The 23,801-nt window shown below is 37.3% G+C and overlaps 1 protein-coding gene across 2 annotated transcripts; it reads right to left on the bottom strand.

The window, feature by feature from the left end:
* Nucleotides 1-4,329: 4,329 nt before the first annotated feature.
* LOC120327732 (uncharacterized) lies at nt 4,330-23,801 on the bottom strand. 2 transcript variants are annotated; one of them, XM_078114163.1, is made up of 5 exons: nt 23,670-23,801; nt 22,787-22,904; nt 21,419-21,573; nt 20,559-20,609; nt 4,330-20,123 (listed from the first exon to the last, which is right to left on the bottom strand). In XM_078114163.1, exons 2-5 carry the CDS (start codon nt 22,897-22,899, stop codon nt 4,330-4,332), a joined length of 16,113 nt encoding a protein of 5,370 aa, XP_077970289.1. In that variant the 5' UTR covers nt 22,900-22,904; nt 23,670-23,801. The 2 variants fall into 2 exon arrangements, with proteins under 2 accessions (XP_077970289.1, XP_039250012.2); XM_039394078.2 differs by having other exon boundaries at nt 4,330-20,096.

The following is a 23,801-nucleotide window of genomic DNA, read 5'->3' as shown; positions in this document are numbered from 1 at the left end:
TTGACAATTTTTTGCCGTGTGTTAGAAAAAGTGGCTGATTACACTAGGCACAATATCAAATATATATCTTTTGCTCGTAAAACAGAGTTGCAAAAGCAGGGACGCAAATTATTTCAGATATTCACTTCATGTCCAGCCGCCAGTAATTCCAGACGGTAGGCTATCCACTGAAAGGTGTTATTAACCTTTTTATAACTATAAGAGGAGCCTGATAGCCCAATGCCTTATTTAAGAAACTTGAACCAGTCTCTAAAAATCACAACGTATAACCTTTTAATACGACCAAGTGGGTATACACATTTATAACCGATATTGATATTAGGAATATAATTATCATATAACAGTAAAACAAGTACACTGTGTGTGAAATGATATAAGTTGTAACGAATAGCGGTTACATATATTAAATAGCGAATTATGTTAAAATTTAGGACTATATACAATTTTAAACAGTGGAGAGCTTGGAGAAACACAAAACGTGAATTTTACATTTTAACACATCCGATACTTCATGAATGATTGAATATTTTATGACCACTACGATATATCGTGAAGTTTTCAAATCTACATTATAGTTAATTCTCGATTGCTAATTAAAAAACCTAGTTATGCAAAAAGTATAATAATTTTTAAATATTTAAGAATTTTGTTATTCAAAAGTGAATTAACTTATTCGTGATGGAATTTTATCCAAACAGATACTTGTGTATTGAAACTTGGTTAAAGTTATATATTTAGACGCAATGGTATGGGTAAGAACTGCCATTTCTGCAAGAAGATAAATGAGAATATACAGCGAACCATTTCGTTTTGGTGTTAATTCATCGTTCTTGGTAGACATTTTAGTACAACAGTGTTACGTGAATCACCTGTGGAAGCTCGAAGATCGCAATTATAAAGAAAAGCCTGATACAGGTAAATATGAAGCTATTTGAAGACTATAAAGTATTTCGCTGGAGTATTTGCTATGAAACACGGGTTTCTAATATCAAAGCTACTATTGGTCAAATGTAAAAGTAGAAATATAATATCAGTAATGTAGATGTTTAAATAATATTTTAACGATATGTTCGTTCTCTAACAACATGACAAACAGTTCAAATATTTAAAGTAGAAATAACATTGAAATTATGCTTTTAAAATAAAATATTTTAATAATGTATTTGTGTGAAATGAGATAATTTGGTATTGACCATGGAGCATTATGAATATGATACACGTTAGGAAGTTACTTCACGTGGACAGCTTGCTGTGGTATGGAGCTTTTAGCAACTTTGACTACTTTTGTCAATTTTTTTGCAGTTTGTGTCTGAGCTATATTTTGTTCTCCTTGTTGATTAGAGTCGTCGTCTAGCATATCCCACATCTGAGAAACGACATCTTGAACGTCGTGACTTACAAGTTCTTCCACGAGAGATTCTTGGGTCAACTTGATGCCATCCGCTGGTTGCTGTACTTCTTTAGAAGTCTGACCTACTTCTTGTGATTGGGCGATTCGTTCCAGTCTATCCATTTCAGCATCATCCATTTTCCTTTGGAAATCCTCATCAAATGTAACTACCTTAGTTGATAGAACTTTACCTTGGACTATTTTCGAACCGGGTATAACTTTTTGATCGACCAGAGGAATAACAACTTTTGGAATAATCTTGGACTCTTGCTGTGTAGCTGTTTCAACGACTTTTGTGGGATTGACTTTCTTGGTAATTTTCTTTACTACTTTACGCTTTACGCTCTGTTTTTGAACCGGCATCGCTTTCACCTGTGTCGTTTTTTCGTTCGGTTCCTTACTGCCCTTTTCTTTTATTGTTACCAGAGCATCTTGCTTTTGTACCGCTTTTACAATTTTCTTTCTCTTTTCACCCTGGCTAACGTTTTGTGTTTTCATTGGTGCTTTTTGTATAATTTTAACGACCTCAGTATTTTTTGCAATCAATGGTTCCACGTCTCGTGAAATTTGTTTGGTTTCAGTTACTGCTTTACCATCTGAGCTGATTTGTTTACCAACTGTTACCTGGTCTTGTAGCTTTATGAGATCCACAACTTGTCCGATTTGTGTGTTCGGATTTTCTTGTATCACAATGTCTCTTTGCTCTTCTGGAGGAAATTGTCCAGCCTTTTTCGCTTTCTTTATTACTTTTCTATGTGCAGCAGAAGCTACAAGATTTTGTTGCATTTGAATTGGCTCGGAATCCCTATCAACAATCACTTCTTCCACTATTTCTGTTCTTTCAATGCCATCACCCGAAATATTAATGGTATCAACAACGACATCCACAATATCTCCTCCAGTGCCGACGACTCTTTCAATACTTGCCATTTCAACAACGCTATTAATGCCATCGGTTACGCCTACAGTGTCCGTTGCGAATTCAACCAAGTTTCCCCCACTTTCGATCACACCCCCAATTCCAACTACGTCGACTACTCCGCTTGTAATTTCAACAGGTCCGGTCACAGCAGCATGTAAAATATTTGATCCACCTTCTGTAATTCTCCCAACGACGTTCCTTCCACTTTCGATCACACCCCCAACTCCAACTACGTCGACTACGCCGCTGGTAATTTCAACAGGCCCGGTCACAGCAGCATTCACAATATTTGACCCACCTTCAACAATTCCTCCAATGTTTGCGATTTCGAAAAGTCTTGTAGGCAGCCTTGTAGTGCTACTTACAACTTCAACAATATTAGTTCCACTACTACTGTTGTCAACCTCTACGATGGCTTCATTATCAAAAGCTGATATGATCACGTCATGCGGAGTAACACTAGGAATCAATCCGACAACTGTTTCCTTGGCGCCATTTACAATCTTTGCAGCATGTTTACCTACAGATATATTCTTGGCAGACGAGAAAACGTTTCCAATAATACCAACTGCCGACCCTGCAATGCCAGTTTTCTTCTTTGAGCTGGAGTTGAAATTAACATCAATTTCCTGAACATCGATCTGAGCTGCATTAGTGGCTTCCTTCGACGTTATCATAATATCTTGTACTGCTTTCCGTATTTCACCCGCTTGCATAGTCTGCTCTTGAGTTTCCGAAACTAATTCCGTGGTTGACTGAAAGGCATTATTATCCTGAACCTGGATACCAATAGAAGAATCTTCTGATTGGCATTCAGAATTCGAAGTAAATTGCTCATAAACCAAAATTTCTTCATGTTCTGCATCGTCTTCGCTGTCACAAATAATCTGCTTATCAATCTGAATTGTTGCTTCTTTAAAAGCCAAAGGGTTTTGTTCTGATATTTGTTTTTCATCCACAGCGTGAGAGAGAATCTCATCTTGAATCAAAACTTCATATTGAGAATCACAACTCTGATTATCTTCTGATGAGAATGACCCCGATTGAGAATCAGAGATCGAAACTACATCCTGCCTGATTAGAATCTCTTCAGCACATTCATATCCGTCTTGTGTAATCGGGTTTTCATCAATCTGAACAGCGACACTTTCTATAGTTATTGCTGGCTTTTGTGTTGAAGGCCTTTGAATCAAAATTTCTTTTTCTGCCAATATTTGGACTTTGGGTTCGCATGGAATGAAATTCTGAATCACAATTTCTTTTTTAACCAAATCTACTTGAGGTTTGCTTTCTGCAAGATTATCTTCAACGATGATTTTTTTCTTTAATACTTGTGTTTGTGGAGTTATGACTTCTTTCTGGTGAATTGTATTCTGAACGCTCTTTTTTATTCGTTTTTTCGCCGGCTTAACAACAATATATTTCTCACTTTCTGTGCTGGCTTGATCAACGTTGACTGTCGCGATGTCTGCTTCTAATGCAGATTCCTCTACAACGACTCCGTCTGACATAATATCTGTGCGCATCACGCCAGTCACCAAAATCTCAGCTCCACCAGTACCAGCAAGTGTTCCCGTCTCCGCAATACCGGTGACCACAGTTGCCACACCACCAACGGCACCCGCCACTATAGAAGTGGATGTGTCAGTTGCTAAACCGGCTACACCTCTCACCATATCTGAAAAAAGATTGGACAACGTTAATGTCCTGTCACAAAAGTGTTCCGAAGAACCAGGAAACTCTCAGGCGCACTTGAATGAGGCTTAGTCGTCAAATAAAATATGCCTTTAGCAGGCATGTAGATTGCCATATCAAATTATAAGCTAAGAATGACATGTTCTTATTGGACTCCATTTCATATTCATCAGAGATATACTAAAGTTAAACAAAGAACCCCATAGTTTGGTGCAGCGCTATTTGTTGTATTTCCTCTTGAAATATATACTAATATCAGAAAGGAATTGATCATATGTTCTTTGTTCATAGTTGAAAAGTCCACCTCCCGTGCATAGTTTTATTATTTTGTGCGCTTTACGACTTTTCGGCGAGTGGAACTTTTCTTTGGTGTTGGGGAATCGTCTTTGTTCGAATCCTTTTCGTCCAGGTCTTTTTTCACCGATTTCTTCAATACCTTTATGCTTTTTTTAGATGGCTTTGCTTCAGCAATGTCCCCTCCATCTTCCGTCATGGTTAGATTAGAAGAAGTAGTTTCTAGAGTTAAATTACAGCTTGTTGCAACAGGCACTGACGCTTTAGTTCCGGAATCAATTTCTTCCATAAGATACTCTCCCTCCTTATTTCCGGATGACCCTTTGGGGTTTTCTTTGCTAGTTTCAATTTCGCCATCTTGAGAAACTTCTTTGTTTGATTTTTCTTTCTTCTTGATGACCTTTCGCCTGATGGATGGTTTTTTTAAACTCTCCCCGGCTGTGGAAAGTGTTTTCGTTTTTTTGACAATTTTCTTGGTGCTATGGGCGTCGTGCAGTTGGGCAGTCGCCAACGGATCTAGATCTGTTCCATCAAGTTCCAAATTGTCTGATTTTTCTGTCAAATTTATGTGAACATCAGTAGCTTGTAGTTCGTTCGCGGTACTTTCCAAATTGAGTGTTTCGGGAAGTGATTCGTTTGCGGCAACAATATCTTCTTCACCGTCCGGTAGATCGGCTTTTAAATTCGAGGATTGATTCGTTTCTTGTTCTTCTTTGTCTAAATTTTGAGTGCGATTCATCACGACGTTTTTATCATCGGGTACTTCATCAGGCAAAACGTGTTCTGGTGACATTGGGAAATCATCGTGATTATTTTGATCATCTCTTTTATGTTCTTGTTGATCAATGTCTATTTTATTTTCATTGTCTGTAGTTAGATCTGATGCATCTATTTGTAAATTGCCTTCTGAAACTTTCAACAACTCATGTTGTGGAGTTTGAATGTCAGTGTGGGCCATTTTTTCAGTTTCATCAATAGTTTGTTGTTCTGTACCTATTATGTCAGACACATCTTCACTAGGGTCCTCTGTGTCTTTTGGCTTCTTAATAATCTTGCGCCTAATCGAAATTTTTTTCGGTGGGTTATCAGACTTATTGTCATTATTCATTGGCTTTTTAATTTTCTTTACAACTTTTTTACTCTTCCGATCAGGTTTTATGATTTCAATGGTAGTCTCTTTATTAATACCTTCGGTAACAGCAGTCTCTTGCACGCCGCCTACGCGGTCTTCAGCAGTTGAGACAATTTGTGCTTTTACATCCATATCGCCTTGGAGTTCCATCGGGAACTCCTCGGATACTATTGCATCGAATTTTATTTGTTCTACTTGCATTTGGTCGTTACTTGAATCATTTGTCGAATATGCGATAACATTTTCATTTGCTGTAACTATGGTTATGGTTGAATTATCGTCAATTTCTGTGCCACCCGTTGCATCCTGGGGCACGGCATACTTCTTTGTGATATCAGAGTCCTGGACAAGATTTTGATTGTCATCCCCAGTAAGATATGTTTGGAGCTGATCAAATGCTTTGTTATCAGTCGCATTATCCACGTCAACAAAAGCGTTCTTCAATCCGGTTCCTGCATCTTTATTCAACTCTTCGTGATTTTGCACTTTATCAGAAATAGTAGTTTCAGAGTTTTCTTGGTCATCTTGATTTTCCGCATTACCCGTAGCAACTTCGTCTTCTGCAATTTTCACTTCATCGCCTTGTTTCTTTGTTGCTTTACGCCTAACGGAAATCTTCTTATGGGGTGAATCCGATTTTTTGTCACCTTCTAATGGTTTTTTAATTTTCTTCACAACTTTTCTACTCTTCCGTCCAGATTTTGTAGTATCAATGTTTGCTTCACTTTCAATATTATTGGCGTCAGCAATCTCTTGCTCGTCACCTGTACGTTCTTCGGCAGATACAACTTGAGTTAGCACATCCTTATCGTCTTGAAGTTTTATCGCCAACTCCCCAGACCCTATTGTGTCATTTTCTACATGCATTTGATTACTACTTGTAACTTCCATAATCTGGGCGGTGACGTTATCGCTTGTTTCGACCATCGTGGCCGCAGTTTCGGTTAATCTATCTTTTGTTTTTGGTTCATCAATTACTTCACCAAGCAAGGCATATTTTTGGGGGTTTTGTAAATCTTGGCTAAGATTCAAAATGACATTGTCAGTGTAATATGTTTCTGGCTCAATGTGTGTTTTGTTTTCAATCTCGTTGTCCGTATCAACAGACTGCATTTCCAAATTGATTTCTGCAACGTTTATCAACTTATGTTGATTCTGAGCCTCATCGGAGATGATATTTTTGGCTTCCTCACCATCGCCCCCTTGTTTCTTATTACTTTTAACAACCTCGTCTTCACCTAGTTTAATTGCAACGTTGGGCTTTTTAACAACCTTACGTCGAACAGAAACCTTTTTAACTGGTGAGTCCATATTTTTGTTATCTTCTGATGGTTTTTTAATTTTCTTAACAACTTTTTTACTTTTCCGTTCAGATTTTGTGATATCAATGGTTGTCTCATTTTTAATATTTTGGGCAACAGCAGTCTCTTCCCCGGCGCTTATGCGATCTTCATCGGAGCCAAATCGTGCTTGCAAGTTTGTATCATCTTGCGGTTCTATCGGCAACTCTTCGGAAACTTTTGCATCAATTTCTATATGTTCAACTTGCATTCGGTCCTTAATTGATTCTCCTATCGAATATGCGGTGAGGTTTTCATTTGATTCGTCGTTAACAACTGTGGTTACGGGAGAATTGTAGTCAATTTTTGTTTCATTCTTTACATCCTGAGGCGCGCCAGTCTCCTTTGAGATATTGAAGTCTTGTCCAAGATTTTCATTAAGATCACCAGTGCGATATGTTTGTAGCTGATCGTGCGCTTTGTTATCAGTCACATTGTTCAGATCAACAGGACTCATCTTCAAATCATCTTCTGCATCTTTTATCACCTCTTTGTCTTTTGTGACTTCATCGGACAAGGGTTTTTCTTGGTCTGTATTGTCAGTATTATATGTTTCTAGCTCAACATGTGTTTTGTTTTCAATCTCGTTGTCCATATCAACAGGTTTTATCGCCAAATCGGGTTCTGTCACGTTTGTCAACTCTTGCTGATTTGGAACATCATCCGGAACAACAATTTCAGTTTCTTTTTGATCAGCATCTTTTTCATTATAAGTTTTGTCAATCTCGTCTTCTGTCAGTTTATTTGCAACGTTTGGTTTCTTAACAACCTTACGTCGAACAGAGACTTTTTTGATTGGTGAGTCCGACTTTTTGTTTTCTTCTGACGGTTTTTTAATTTTCTTAACAACTTTTTTACTTTTCCGTTTAGATTTTGTGGTATCAATGGTTGTCTCAGTTTTAATATTTTGGGCAGTAGCAGTCTCTTCCCCGGCACTTATGCAATCTTCATCGGAGCCAAATTGTGCTTGCAAGTCGGTATTATCTTGCGGTTCTTCCGGCAACTCATCGGAAACTTTTGCATCAACTTCTATGGGTTCAACTTGCATTTGCTCATTACTTGATTCACCTATCGAATAGGCGGTAACGTTTTCATTTGATTCGTCGTTAACAACCGTGGCTACGGTAGAACTGTCGTGAATTTTTGTTTCATCCTGAGGCGCGGCAGACTCCTCTGAGATATTGAAGACTTGGCCAACATTTTGATAAAAATCATCAGTGCGATATCTTTGTAGCTGATCGTTCGCTTTGTTATCGGTCGCATTGTTCAGATGAACAGAACTCATCTTCAAATCAGCTTTTGCATCTTTTATCAACTCTTTGTCTTTTGTGACTTCACCGGACAAGGGTTTTTCTTGGTCTGTATTGTCAGTATTAAATGTTTCTAGCTCAACATGTGTTTTGTTCTCAATCTCGTTATCCATATCAACAAGTTTAATTGCCAAATCGGGTTCTGTCACGTTTGCCAACTCTTGTTGATTTGGAACATCATCCGGAACAACAATTTCAGTTTCTTCTTGATCAGCATCTTTTTCATTATAAGTTTTATCAACATTGTCTTCTGTCATTTTATTTGCAACGTTTGGTTTCTTAACAACCTTACGTCGAACAGAGACTTTTTTAATCGATGATTCCAACTTTTTGTTATCTTCTGACGGTTTTTTAATTTTCTTAACAACTTTTTTACTTTTCCGTTCAGATTTTGTGGTATCAATGGTTGTCTCATTTTCAATATTTTGGGCAACAGCAGTATCTTCCCCGGCGCTTATGCGATCTTCATTGGAGCCAAATTGTGCTTGCAAGTCTGTATCATCTTGCGGATTTATCGGCAACTCTTCGAAAACTTTTGTATCAGCTTTGTCTTGTTCAACTTGCATTAGGTCATTACTTGATTCACCTAACGAATATGTGGTAACGTTTTCATTTGATTCGTCGTTAACAACTGTGGTTATGGTAGAATTGTCGTCAAATTTTGTTTCATCCTTTACATCCTGAGGCGCGGCAGACTCCTCTAAAATATTGAAGTCTTGGCCAAGATTTTGATTAACATCATCAGTGCGATATGTGCGTAGCTGATCGTGCGTTTTGTTATCAGTCACATTGTTCAGGTCAACAGAACTCATCTTCAAATCAGCTTCTGCATCTTTCATCAACTCTTTGTCTTTTATGATTTCATCGGACAAAGGTTTTTCTTGAATGGTATTCTCAGTATTATATGTTTCTAGCTCAGCATGTGTTCTGTTCTCAATCTCGTTGTCCATATCAACAGGTTTTATCATCAAATCGGGTTCTGTCACGTTTGCCACTTCTTGTTGATTTGGAACATCATCCGGAACAACAATTTCAGTTTCTTCGTGATCAGCATCTTTTTCATTATAAGTTTTGTCAACCTTCTCTTCTGTCAGTTTATTTGCAACGTTTGGTTTCTTAACAACCTTACGTCGAACAGAGACTTTTTTAATTGGGGATTCTGACTTTTTGTTATCTTCTGACGGTTTTTTAATTTTCTTAACAACTTTTTTACTTTTTCGTTCAGATTTTGTGGTATCAATGGTTGTCTCAGTTTCAATATTTTGGGCAACAGCAGTTTCTTCCCCGGCGCTTATGCTATCTTCATTGGAGCCAAATTGTGCTTGCAAGTCCGTATCATCTTGCGAATTTATCGGCAACTCTTCGAAAACTTTTGTATCAGTTTTGTCTTGTTCAACTTGCATTAGGTCATTACTTGATTCACCTAACGAAGATGCGGTAACGGTTCCATTTGATTCGTCGTTAACAACTGTGGTTATCGTAGAATTGTCGTCAAATTTTGCTTCATCCTTTACATCCTGAGGCGCGGCAGACTCCTCTGAAATAATAAGGTCTTGGCCTAGATTTTGATTAACATCATCAGTGCGATATGTTTGCAGCTGATCGTGCGTTTTGTTATCAGTCACATTGTTCAGGTCAACAGAACTCATCTCCAAATCAGCTTCTTCATCTTTTATCAACTCTTTGTCTTTAATGACTTCATCAGACAAAGATTTTTCTTGCTCGGTATTATATGTTTCTAGCTCAACATGTGTTTTGTTTTCAATCTCGTTGTCCATATCAACAGGTTTTATCGCCAAATCGGGTTCTGTCACGTTTGTCAACTCTTGCTGATTTGGAACATCATCCGGAACAACAATTTCAGTTTCTTTTTGATCAGCATCTTTTTCATTATAAGTTTTGTCAATCTCGTCTTCTGTCAGTTTATTTGCAACGTTTGGTTTCTTAACAACCTTACGTCGAACAGAGACTTTTTTGATTGGTGAGTCCAACTTTTTGTTTTCTTCTGACGGTTTTTTAATTTTCTTAACAACTTTTTTACTTTTCCGTTTAGATTTTGTGGTATCAATGGTTGTCTCAGTTTTAATATTTTGGGCAGTAGCAGTCTCTTCCCCGGCGCTTATGCAATCTTCATCGGAGCCAAATTGTGCTTGCAAGTCGGTATTATCTTGCGGTTCTTTCGGCAACTCATCGGAAACTTTTGCATCAACTTCTATGGGTTCAACTTGCATTTGCTCATTACTTGATTCACCTATCGAATAGGCGGTAACGTTTTCATTTGATTCGTCGTTAACAACCGTGGCTACGGTAGAATTGTCGTGAATTTTTGTTTCATCCTTTTCATCCTGAGGCGCGGCAGACTCCTCTGAGATATTGAAGTCTTGGCCAACATTTTGATTAAAATCATCAGTGCGATATGTTTGTAGCTGATCGTTCGCTTTGTTATCGGTCACATTGTTCAGATCAACAGAACTCATCTTCAAATCAGCTTCTGCATCTTTTATCAACTCTTTGTCTTTTGTGACTTCACCGAGCAAGGGTTTTTCTTGGTCTGTATTGTCAGTATTAAATGTTTCTAGCTCAACATGTGTTTTGTTCTCAATCTCGTTATCCATATCAACAAGTTTAATTGCCAAATCGGGTTCTGTCACGTTTGCCAACTCTTGTTGATTTGGAACATCATCCGGAACAACAATTTCAGTTTCTTCTTGATCAGCATCTTTTTCATTATAAGTTTTATCAACATTGTCTTCTGTCATTTTATTTGCAACGTTTGGTTTCTTAACAACCTTACGTCGAACAGAGACTTTTTTAATTGATGATTCCAACTTTTTGTTATCTTCTGACGGTTTTTTAATTTTCTTAACAACTTTTTTACTTTTCCGTTCAGATTTTGTGGTATCAATGGTTGTCTCATTTTCAATATTTTGGGCAGCAGCAGTATCTTCCCCGGCGCTTATGCGATCTTCATTGGAGCCAAATTGTGCTTGCAAGTCTGTATCATCTTGCGGATTTATCGGCAACTCTTCGGAAACTTTTGTATCAGCTTTGTCTTGTTCAACTTGCATTAGGTCATTACTTGATTCACCTAACGAATATGTGGTAACGTTTTCATGTGATTCGTCGTTAACAACTGTGGTTATGGTAGAATTGTCGTCAAATTTTGTTTCATCCTTTACATCCTGAGGCGCGGCAGACTCCTCTAAAATATTGAAGTCTTGGCCAAGATTTTGATTAACATCATCAGTGCGATATGTTTGTAGCTGATCGTGCGTTTTGTTATCAGTCACATTGTTCAGGTCAACAGAACTCATCTTCAAATCAGCTTCTGCATCTTTCATCAACTCTTTGTCTTTTATGATTTCATCGGACAAAGGTTTTTCTTGGATGGTATTCTCAGTATTATATGTTTCTAGCTCAGCATGTGTTCTGTTCTCAATCTCGTTGTTCATATCAACAGGTTTTATCATCAAATCGGGTTCTGTCACGTTTGCCAACTCTTGTTGATTTGGAACATCATCCGGAACAACAATTTCAGTTTCTTCGTGATCAGCATCTTTTTCATTATAAGTTTTGTCAACCTTCTCTTCTGTCAGTTTATTTGCAACGTTTGGTTTCTTAACAACCTTACTTCGAACAGAGACTTTTTTAATTGGTGATTCTGAATTTTTGTTATCTTCTGACGGTTTTTTAATTTTCTTAACAACTTTTTTACTTTTTCGTTCAGATTTTGTGGTATCAATGGTTGTCTCAGTTTCAATATTTTGGGCAACAGCAGTTTCTTCCCCGGCGCTTATGCTATCTTCATTGGAGCCAAATTGTGCTTGCAAGTCCGTATCATCTTGCGAATTTATCGGCAACTCTTCGAAAACTTTTGTATCAGTTTTGTCTTGTTCAACTTGCATTAGGTCATTACTTGATTCACCTAACGAATATGCGGTAACGGTTCCATTTGATTCGTCGTTAACAACTGTGGTTATGGTAGAATTGTCGTCAAATTTTGCTTCATCCTTTACATCCTGAGGCGCGGCAGACTCCTCTGAAATATTAAAGTCTTGGCCTAGATTTTGATTAACATCATCAGTGCGATATGTTTGCAGCTGATCGTGCGTTTTGTTATCAGTCACATTGTTCAGGTCAACAGAACTCATCTCCAAATCAGCTTCTCCATCTTTTATCAACTCTTTGTCTTTAATGACTTCATCAGACAAAGATTTTTCTTGCTCGGTATTATATGTTTCTAGCTCAACATGTGTTTTGTTTTCAATCTCGTTGTCCATATCAACAGGTTTTTTCGCCAAATCAGGTTCTGTCACGTTTGCCAACTCTTGTTGATTTGGAACATCACCCGGAACATCAATTTCAGTTACTCCTTGATCAGCATCTGTCAGTTTAATTGCAACGTTGGGCTTCTTAACAACTTTACGTCGAACAGAGACTTTTTTAATTGACGATTCCGACTTTTTGTTATCTTCTGACGGTTTTTTAATTTTCTTAACAACTTTTTTACTCTTCCGTTCAGATTTTGTAGTATCAGTGGTTGTCTCCGTTTTAATATTTTGGGCAACAACAGTTTCTTCCCCGGCACTTATGCGGTCTTCATTGGAGCCAAATTGTGTTTGCATACCAGTATCATGTTGCAGCTCTATTGGCAACTCCTGGGAAACATTTGCTTCAATTTCTATATGTTCGACTTGTATTTGCTCATTACTTGAATCCGCTGTATCAACATCTCTATGTTCACGGTCATTTTGATCGTTACTTGAATATAGCATTGATTGAGTGACAATGTTTTCACTTGTTGATTGGTTAATCACTGACAGTTTGGTGAAATCATCTTCGTCTTTTGTTTCCTTCGTTATTTTGAGAGGTATTATATTTTCTGTGGAAATCTGAATGTCTTCGTGAAGATTTTGGTTGGCATTGACATTGGAATTTTTATCCAGATCAACACGTTCTAGGCTTCCATTCTCTTTTTCCAAATCCACATTACCTTTTTCTAAATTGGGTTCTTTAGTGCTATCAAGTAGCATTTCAGTTTTCATGATTATGACAACATTAGGTTCTTGCTCGCCACTTGCATGTTCTTCCTTGGAGCTAAGATATGCTTGTAAATCTCTGTCTTTTAATGACGATTCTTCAGAAAATGTTGTATCAATATCAACATTTTTGACGTGCACGTGATTTTTGCTTGAATCTTCCTCAGCATGGCCAGTAATATTCTCAACTGCCTCTTCAACAGATAGTGCGAGGTCTTGATTTACATTTTCAGTGCTAGCTGCCTTTAGCCCATCATTATTTTTGTTTTCATTATTTATGGTTTCATTGCCATATATACCTTCTTCATTTGAGCTATCTTGAGCGTGTACGTCGTCCTCATGTTCGTGTTCTATTGGCAACACCTCAGGAAGTGTAGTATCAATTTCTACCCTTTCGCCATGCTTTCGATCGCTACTCGAATAGTCCGTCGAAAGCGTGTCTGCATTTTCGTGTGTTTCGTTGATATCAATTCCAACTGGAGTAAAGCTACTCTCAACGACTGTTTCCTCGACTTCCTCGTTAATAGAGATATTTTCGTCTGAGTTTTTAAAATCTTTAACAAAATTTTTTTCTGCACCATTACTGCCATATGTTTCTGTATGAGTTAAGTTTGCAGTTTCATTTTCAAGGCTGACAGTTCCCATTTTTAAATTGGTTTCCACTCCCTTTACCAATTCTTGTTGATAACCAGCGGAAATAATCGGTTCAGTTTTCTCAAAGTCGGTATTTTGTTCCATATTTGCATTGGTACTATCGAGATTCTTCGTAGCAGCTAAATTTGAAATCTCACCATCATTAGCTTGGGTATTTAACTCAGCTGATAAGACAGCATCGTAATCAAAACCCATGCTTTCTTGGTATGCGGTATTTTCTTCGACACCCCTGGTGTCTTTGTGAATGGATTGACTAATGTCTGTTACATTACCAGTGAAGTCATCTACCTTTTCGACCAATGGTATATCTTCTTCCAGCCTTTGCGACGTTCCATCTATTTCGCCTTCGCACATTGTACTTAGAGGTGATTTTATTATGTCGTCTGATCCATCGTGTGTTGTATTGACGTTTACATCTTGAGGTGCAAACTTTATTTCTTCTTGTTCGGCGATATGTAATTTTTGACTGGTAATGTCATTGTCGTATTCAGACACGACAGAGGTCGTATCCTTTTCTTCCGCGGACAAATGAGTAGATTTCTCTTCCGAATACCAAACTTTCCTTTCACCACTCTTTTCCTCAGTTTGTGACAAAAAAATTGGATTTTCTGTATCTTGCAAGTCCCCAGTCATTGGATTTGCTTCATAGTTAAGTTCTGCCAGGATGTCAAAAAGTGAAAGTTTGTCATCCTCATCATCAATTAATTCCCTCATATTAATTGCAGAGTGCAAAGTATCTCTGTCTGCTGAGTCTATATGGGATGAGGGTTCGTTTTCTAAATTCACTGAGGTCACAGATAAAATTGTATCTTTTGTGATCTCCGTTATGGAACTCGATGCGTCACTATATTCTGACTTATATATTTCGTCGGCCTCTTCCTCTTTAATCGGAGCAAGCACGGGGTGTTCACTGTATTGTAAATCTTGAGGTATTGACGCAGCAGCATTTTCATCCTGGCTATCAGGTTCCTCGGGTATTGATTGCATGTGAAACATTTCATGTTCCGTCTCGTTTCTTTCGACATTTTCGGCATCTTGTGCGACAAACTCATTATCGATGTCGTGCTTATTTATATCTTCTTCCTTTTTAGTTTCTGTCTTTTGCAACACTGGAAGTGAACCTTCGGTGTCGGATATGAAAGTAACTTCGTCTGATTCGATGGATTTACTCGCAGATATTTCATCTGAATCTTTCTCAGACGTAGCGTCATGCAATGTGTTTGATTGCAATTCCGCAGCCGTATCTTCGATTGTTTCTTGTTGAAGATCATAAGTTTCACCAGAAAAGGCAAGCATGCCATCTGTCTCTTTTCTTTCACCCATTTCCGTATTTATGCCTGTTTCAGGGGCGACGTGTGCGGAACCATCATCTTCAGCCATTGTACCTAAAACAGAAGTTTCCGCTTGAGTTACTTTATTTCGCAATTCTGGAGAATCACATATACGTATCGGATCAGACACAGTTCTTGTTTTATCAGAGAGACTGTTTATTCTCAGTTCTAACAATATATCCCCCAATGAAAGCATTTCATCACTTTCAAGTGCTCTGGCTGAGTTTTGTATATCTGGATCAATATCACCAGCCAGATTCAAAGATTGTTTTTCAACATCATTCGGTTTTTCCTCCATATGAGACTCTCCTAGCGCATCAACTGACGCACTGTTTGAACTTTCTGCCGGCTGACTTTCACCGATAGACTCTTGAATTTCTTCAAGATTTTGCACAGCTTCAATATCATGTCCTTCTTTATTTTCGTTTGATTTCACTTTGCTAATTTTACCGGCAACGTCAGTTTTTTTCTTTATAACTTTTCTTTTCGTCGATGCTCTTGACTTTCTTTCAGTATTAGACAAGTCTTCGGAACTAGTTGTTGTTTGTATGTCTGCATCTGTGGAGATCTTACTTCTTTTAATACTTTGACCTGACTTCTTTATCTTTATACTCTTTATTTTCTTTACTGACTTTTTTTCTTTCATAGTAACGCTATCTCCGGATTTAGGTTTATGATAGTCTTCAGTAGTTTCTTGTGTGTTAACTGAAGATAATGGATACACGTCTTCGGAGGATGATAACATAGTGACTGGAATGTCAGAATTGTCTTTGTTTGGCTTGGTATCTTCATATATGCTGGAAGGTATTGTTTCTTTCGAAACATGACTTACAGTTTGATCATCGGCTTGAACATCATGTAATTCTTGGGTTTCAGATGTATTCCCTTCATTGGAATATTCTGTTGAATCGGTCGTATCAGGAATAGTTCCAATAGGGGGTGATTCCATAATCGCTTCTAATACTATTTTTGCTGCAATATCATCTAACACGACAGCTGTAGAGATAGGCATTGCACTTGTTTCTGCTTCATCGTCAATTGTCTCATCTAATGGTTTGGAATTTTCAGATACAGATTGATTCTCATCTTCAATATAGGATATATCATTTCTTTTGTTTTCAACGTCCAAATCATTTGCAGATTCGGATTCTCTGGCAATAGGTATTTTTTCCATGTATATTTCTTTGCTTTTTGGTGGAGATTGTGATTCTTTTCTTTCATTGACAAACTTATCTGTTGCAGTGCTTAGAGTTTTATCAGTTGGTTTGTCGTCTGCAAGTTCGTCTGAAGATTCTTCAGCAGAAAGTGCTTCGATAGCTTCCGTTACTGTTTCAACCAACTCAGCCCCGAGTTGTTGTATCAATTCAATTTGTCTATGACTCGGACTGTAAATGTTCTCAGTCATAGAACCATCACGTTGTTTCCCAGTTTCGTCATCAAGAGTAAAATGATCAGTATACTTTTGTACCTCATTTGTGTTTTCAGACTTAGTCAATATGTCTATTTCTTTGAGATCAGAAATATCTTCCGGTATTTCGAAAGGTATAGAGCTTGGAATGTCCCCACCTACAACCTCGAGATCACTGCTTTCATTCGTAGATTTGAAGTCATTACCTGGCCTACCAATTTCTTCACTGTTTGCAATGTCCAGTGTGTTGGTATTTTCATTATTTAGCGACATTGTAACGACTTGATAGCTTCCATCGGATGGTGCTATGTCCCCTGAATCCTTATGAACACCGGCATTTCGATCAGCATCGAGAAAACTCTCCATAGCTTTGGACATTGCGTCTGTTATTATTGATGTCGCTTTATCAATGATTTCAGTTGATATTACCATGTCGTCATTTGTTCCTTCTGATATCTCGGAAACATTAGGTTCAACTAATCCAGTATCATTATACAATGTATCATGCGAGATAGGTGTTAAAGTGACATCGTCGTTTGTAAGAGTTATATCTAGTGTTTCAGAGTCTATCACTATGTTGTGGTCATCAGATTGAGCATCAAGAATTCCAGTATTGTTATTTACAAACGGCAAATCATATGAAATATCACTTTCCACTTCTGTTCTGTGTCCACTTCCAGGAATTTCAATTTTTTTCGTGCTTGTTAATGCTTCATCGGATTCACTTTTCATTCTCATATCAGAATCGTGATTACCGGGAGTTTCGTAATTTGTTATCATATCTTTGACTTCACCAGTTGCATCATGAACATCTGTAATAGTATGTGAACTAGTTTCCGAAGCTCCGTAATCATATGATTCCTCTAGGATGACTTCCTCATCAGGATGGGATTCAAATCCGCCGTTGTTGGGATCTGAATATTGTGGAATGGTGTCATCATCATCAACATGGTATTGTTGATCATAAAAGTACTGTTCATAATCATTCCCCTCGCTGATGTAAAGTTCAGAATCATCACTGTCGAACTGCTCACTGTATTCTCTGTATTTCTCCTCGTCATAGTCTGATATAGAAATTGTTGGAATTTTCGGTTGTATAGGAGATTCTTCTATTTGAGTTTCATCTTCTTCTTCTATTGCTTCGCATAGAGGTTTAAAGCCAGCATTGTAATCAGTGTCTGGTATAGTGATATCACTGAATTCTGTAAATTTCATGTATGTTGGCATATCAGGGCTGTTGCTTTCGCTAGGAATTGTACTTGAGGAATCCTCGATATCTTGGTCTAATATTGTTTCACCTGTTATTACTAAGCTGCTGCTTTCTTCAGTCGTAAGCAGCGGTATTTCTACTGAGCCTTGTGGAGATTGTTCAGAAATTGCCGAAGCTTCAATATTAGTAATATCTATCTGTTTTTCAAGAATTTTTTCGGTCGAGTCGATATAATCTTCTGGAGCATAACTTGGTTCAGGATCGTGTTCTTTGTGTAATACTGAGTCGGTGTTATCATCGTGAAAATAGTTTTGTGGAATGTCTTTAACATTGGATTTTTGAGAATAGATTTCAATTTTCTTTTGTTCTGATGTATCTACATCTGAACGAATCGCAAATTGTGGAAATGTATTATATGCTGTTGTGTTGTCGTATTCGGATGATAAATCATTTCCATCATCGTCACATTGAATCACTGTTGTTTGTTCAGCAGATACATTGACGTTCGCTGAGGTGGATGCTTCCTGTACTTGAGCGACATCCGTTATGTCAATGGTTTGCTCAGTTGACTCATCCAATGTTAGATCCTTTGATTGTGCAGCGATTTTATTTTCGGCAGAAGATGGAGAGACTGCAAGGTTCAATGCCGAATCTGAAATTACATTATATGTATTTGTGGTTTGCGATTGAATTATTTCACCTGCCTGTTCGCTCGGATGAACGATTACATTACTCACAGCGTGAACATCACCAGAGTCTGAAGACATCTTTTCCGATATTTCTTTCACAGGAATGCTGATGTTGTCATCATCGGCCTCGTCTTTAATAAAGAGATTTGTGAGTTGTGAACCGTTGTCCTCAGTCAAAATTTCATCGGCCAACTCACTTTCAAATTGCAACTTTTCAACATTGTGCAGAAGATCTTCCACCACATTCAATACCGATTGCGAACTTGTGATTTCGTCAATAGATAACTGTTTTTCGAAGCCAAATTTGTTTTCGAATTTCACTTCGCTTTGATCTGTTGATGGTATGGAATCTAGAAATTCTACAAGAGAAAGAGGATCATCTCCGTATGAACCATCATCTGAAACTGACCCTGTCGGAGCCAAATTATCGGTGTATAGTGGTATTGGTAAATAAGGAGTTGTTTGGACATTATGGCCATCACTGCTAAAAATACTGTCAGCATTCGCCAAATCAGCGTTTTCTAACACATTCGCACTATTAGTTTCAGTGACATGTTCAAACGTTGAAATGTCTTCAACCCATTCAGTATTTTTGCTTTCAAATGAAAATGTACCGTTATCCGATTTAATTGGAGAGTTTATGTCTGCCTCTGCTTGATCAGTAGACAGAATCAAATTTTCTGCAGATATTGTTTGTTGGGTTTCTATAACATTGCTAATATGAACATCTAAAAATGGCGTAGTCGTCGCAGATATTTCGTTGGTTGCTGCATATAACACAATTTCTTCCGTTTCTACTGTATCTCCGGAGCGTAAATCTGAAAGGTTAATCTCACACGGTTCATCTGTGATGCTTTCCAAACTTCTACATATGTCAACGTCGGCGTCGTTGAACTCATCACCCAAGTGACTCATTTTATTGGGTGTTTTTTCATACTGCATATGTTCTTGTTTCGCCGTTGTATGTGTGTAATCAGTTTGTTGCGCGAGTAACCTTCCGAATAAATCTGGTTGATACTCTTCGGATGGAACAATGACAGGAACGACCTCCGGCTCATTTTCTGCGTAATCTTTTATGGTGATTTTATCAACAGTTTCGTCTAATCGGGCAAAAGTCGAATCAAATTCAGTGCTTATTAGGTCCGCAAAGTTTTCGAATTTATCTTTAGTCTCTTTCTCGTCTCCGCCAACAGATTTCGGTACATTTTCATTGCTTACGTTTGTTGGTACAATAGTTTCTTCATTCGCCTCTTCATCGGGGTCGTCATCCTTTTTGTCCTTCCCAATATTCCATGAGGAGAACGTGTCTGAAAACCATTCGGCGATTTTGCTTTTTCCTTCCTTATCATCATCTTCTTCATTCGAATGATTTTCTGGTGGCGTTTCAGACTCTTTCGATATTTCAGATGTTTCTTTGGGATCGTTCGCACTTGGAGAACCTTTTTCTTCGCTTTCGCTGAACGACTTATCGGCTATCTGTTTCTTTTCGATGTGCTCGTCGAAGCTTATTTGTTGTTTTTCCTGGGCTAAATTTTCAATTTGAGAAGTTTGGGGTGCAGTGGTATCAACTTTGGATGTAATTTTCACGTCATTGCCTTTGACGTCTATGGTAACAACTACTGAAGTGTCCTTGGGTCTGTTGATGGACTGTTCTTGGATCGTGGTATTGATTTTCTCTTTATCTGAAGCATCATTGGATTTTTTGTAGTCTTTCAAATTTAAGATTGTGTGTTAGAAAACAAATGTTGTTAGATTTTAAACTCAAGTATTAGTTACAAAGTTTTACCAATATTTACCATGTATAATAAGGTGAACAATCGATATTGGAATGCATTAGTAAACCTTAGCTACTTTTTGTTTGGAGAAACTACTAGAGGTTTCATATTTTGTCAGAATTTAAAAAACGTTTACTACCATCACGTTAAAGATATAAAATATATATTTAAATATTTATTTCTCTATGTCAGATTAGGAAATATTCTTTTAGTAAACACTACATCGAAATTATAATGATCAGTTAGCATTGAGTCATGCTATATCAAAAACAATAACAGTGACCAAAACTGGTTTCTACGCTACAGTTAAACGTCCAGAACCCCTCTCCCAACTCAGTCATAAAAATGTGCATGCAATTAAAGTCTCACTTATATCTGTCGTAGTCTCTATGATTTCCAACGGTGCAGTGGTAACTGTTTCTGCAGATATAAAACACTTTGAAGATGAATAATGATGTGACAATAAATCACTAGGTTAATAAATCATGTGGTTGCAAAGATGTTGAGAAATTACCTAACTCAACAATCAACTAAAAAGAGGAACAGCGACGATAGAATAATTGTAAATGACTACTAATAACTACTAAGTGCTTTATACAGATTAATTTTTTCGGTAGAGATGCCAGTAGATAGAGGTTGCCACGAGACGTGAAACAATTCGATCTCATATGACCAGAGAAACAGTTTTATTATCAAAAGGCGAAAACTTTTTATTCAACTTATGGCAGTATAGATAGAGCTAAGTAACTACTGCACTTTAGCACGGCATTAGCTGTTGGTATCGTGTAAACGAGGAGGAGGAGGATTTACAAATTCATCCCGATGGAGAGGAAGGCCGATAAGACGACTGAATGATATACCGAACCGCGGCCTCTCGTCCGTCACCAGTCAGGTATGGGATGAGTACGCCAGTTATTTTTTCAGATGCATGGACTTGGTGGTGGAGGGAGCCGTAACCGAACAGCGGTTACATGAATCACCCTTTGGCAGCGAGGGTGATCCAGCCGTTCTCTCGCACATAAATATCTCCATGAGATTCTAACCTGCGAACCCAAGCAGGGTAATCAGAGATGCGATGTCAAGCGCATTCTTAAAGCCTAACACGAAGGTTGATAAAGATGTTAGTAAAACACTCCATAGTAGCATGCATGTTGCAAAACAGTAAAAAAAACATTTCAAGTCATCTGAATTAAATTTTTACAAGCCTGAAAAAAAAAAACGTTACTCACCGGTTGTTGTTAAGAGATGTGTCCTAACGAGACCACTAGCTGCTAGAGTGAAGTTCTTGCCTCTTGTTGCTACCTCTTTTATCCATTCGCCAGTAAATATTTTCAGAAAAGTCAATTGTTTTTTATCGAAGTTCACTGACTTTCGTCGAAGTATTCTTAAAGCAACAGATATTATTTATAACTTATTATTTATGTGGAATAAAAACTGCCTCCAGTTGCATAATGCTGCCGAATAGAATTTAAATAAGTTGTTTGAGGGATCTAAAGATGCTACGCTAAAACTAAAAAAAAACTTACTATTACATGAACGACAGTACACTTCGAAATAAACAGTCAAACTATATAATTGAACATAGATTTGAATGTTATTAATAGCTTTTCCTATGCAAATCTTAATTAAATTCATATTTATCCCATAATCTGTTAGATCTTGTTGATTGACATTGAAAAATATATATCATTAGACTGACTTTTACGAGATGTCTAAAATGCCATAGTAAGAATGTAAGATGACTCATGCTTTCTAGCAGGTTAGGCAGTTTTGCATACAATATATCGAAAGTAGAAGGCAGTTTAGCATATCGCTTTCCTGCTGTCTGATTTGAGTTTCATATTTGTTACAATGGTCATTTTCAACTCAATGTTTTTGGTTTGTATTCTGTATTTTCGCATCGCGTTTCGCATTATAAAATAAAACACTTCATCATACACTTAATAATCATTCTCTGTTTCGTGAAATAATGCAGTCTTCATACCCTCACCTTATAACATAGTATTTCTACTTGAAATTATTGTTGCGACCTATTCAAACATGATTGCATGACAATAATCGTTTGCAACGGCAAAATTGAAATTTCTATATTGTTAGTAGGTATCGAAACTTTCTGCAAGGATTTTAGCACGACAACAAAGGGATACATGAACAAGGAAAATACAATTTGCAATAACGATTTTGCAAAACCACATGAGGTATTTACACATTGCAATGTTACTGCTTTATAGATATGGAACCGTCTTGTTGATTAGAAATGATCACTGGACATACATAAACGAAAACATCTTAATATTCCAAATATAGTTTGATAAAATGGAATCAGTATTATCAAATATTTCGCAAATATAATCTCGTGCAAAACAAAACAGCAATAAATAATTTTTGGATCTCCTGAAGTATGCGCACCAAGAGGGCGCACGACCTGAACTCAGGCTGTGTACCAGGTCATGGTTCAGGTTGTGCGACATCTTGGTGCGCATACTTCAGGAGTACCTAAATTTTTTTTTCGATTTCCAAAAAGTTTTAATAAATAGGTATATTCCCTTTCAAAATAGACCTCAACAACGAAATAAAATTAATCCATTTTTTCATACTTGACTCTTTTTTCCTCAGTTTCTCTGATTTTCTCATCTCTGTTTAGAACTTTAAGAATCGTTGTCCTTTCTTCAACCGTCAGATAAGAAAGATCGATGTTTTCAGATACCATGTTGCCTGCAAGGTAACATTCGTGTCAAATATGAGTTGTTTTTGGTTTTTACATTAAATGTCGATATGCATTATATAAACGAGTCGCAATCCAGATATATCCAGGTTTTGGCGTCTGAAATTGTATCACCGCGCGAATGAGCGTGTAAATTAACTACTAGTATTTGATTAAGTAGGCCCAAGAATTTATTTATTTGATAAGACGACGAAACAAAAAGTAATTGTCGCTTAGATTTAATCTTCCGAGTGTACAAAAACATGCAGATGATATTATACAGCGTAAAGCTACTTATAATCTTATCTAGTAAATTGCTCGGTTTGTAGCTACGTAGACGACACTCTTTCTCAAATTGCAAACCTTGACCCAGACCCACCTGGACAATAAAGGCTATTCGATAAGAAGGTATTGCCCCTTGTTTCAAATCTGGTAATGGATGATGACACTTGGTTAAACGCTTTGTTCTTGTCTGTTTTGATTTACCATACAATTGAATTTTTCTTAGTGTTAAAATGATAAAGTTTTGATCAGTGTACATTGAAAGCTCATTTCATAAAAATTATCTAAACTGCGTAGGATGTAGCCTACCAACCTACACTTTCATGTTTGTAAATATCATGGTTTGTTCACTGTGTAACAATGTTACAGTACCTTTGCACATCCTATATTGTAATATGAGTAAGTATATAATGACTTACATTGTTGAACGAGAGAGACATGCACTGAGATACTTATTGCATGATACTTTGTAATTAAAAAGTCAGTTGTCTCACCTGTAGTATTTCAATGTAGTCTTTTCATTAGTTGAATAAATTGCCATAAATCAGTTCCTCATATCCAATCAGCCAACATACACACATATGGTGATATTGACGAATGTACAATAATTTCTGACAAAAACAAAA

Source organism: Styela clava, chromosome 7 (genome assembly GCF_964204865.1).
Source record: "Styela clava chromosome 7, kaStyClav1.hap1.2, whole genome shotgun sequence".
Taxonomy (NCBI): Eukaryota; Metazoa; Chordata; class Ascidiacea; order Stolidobranchia; family Styelidae; genus Styela; species Styela clava.
Note: the sequence above shows the minus strand (reverse complement) of the source record. Positions and strands in the feature narration are given on the sequence as shown.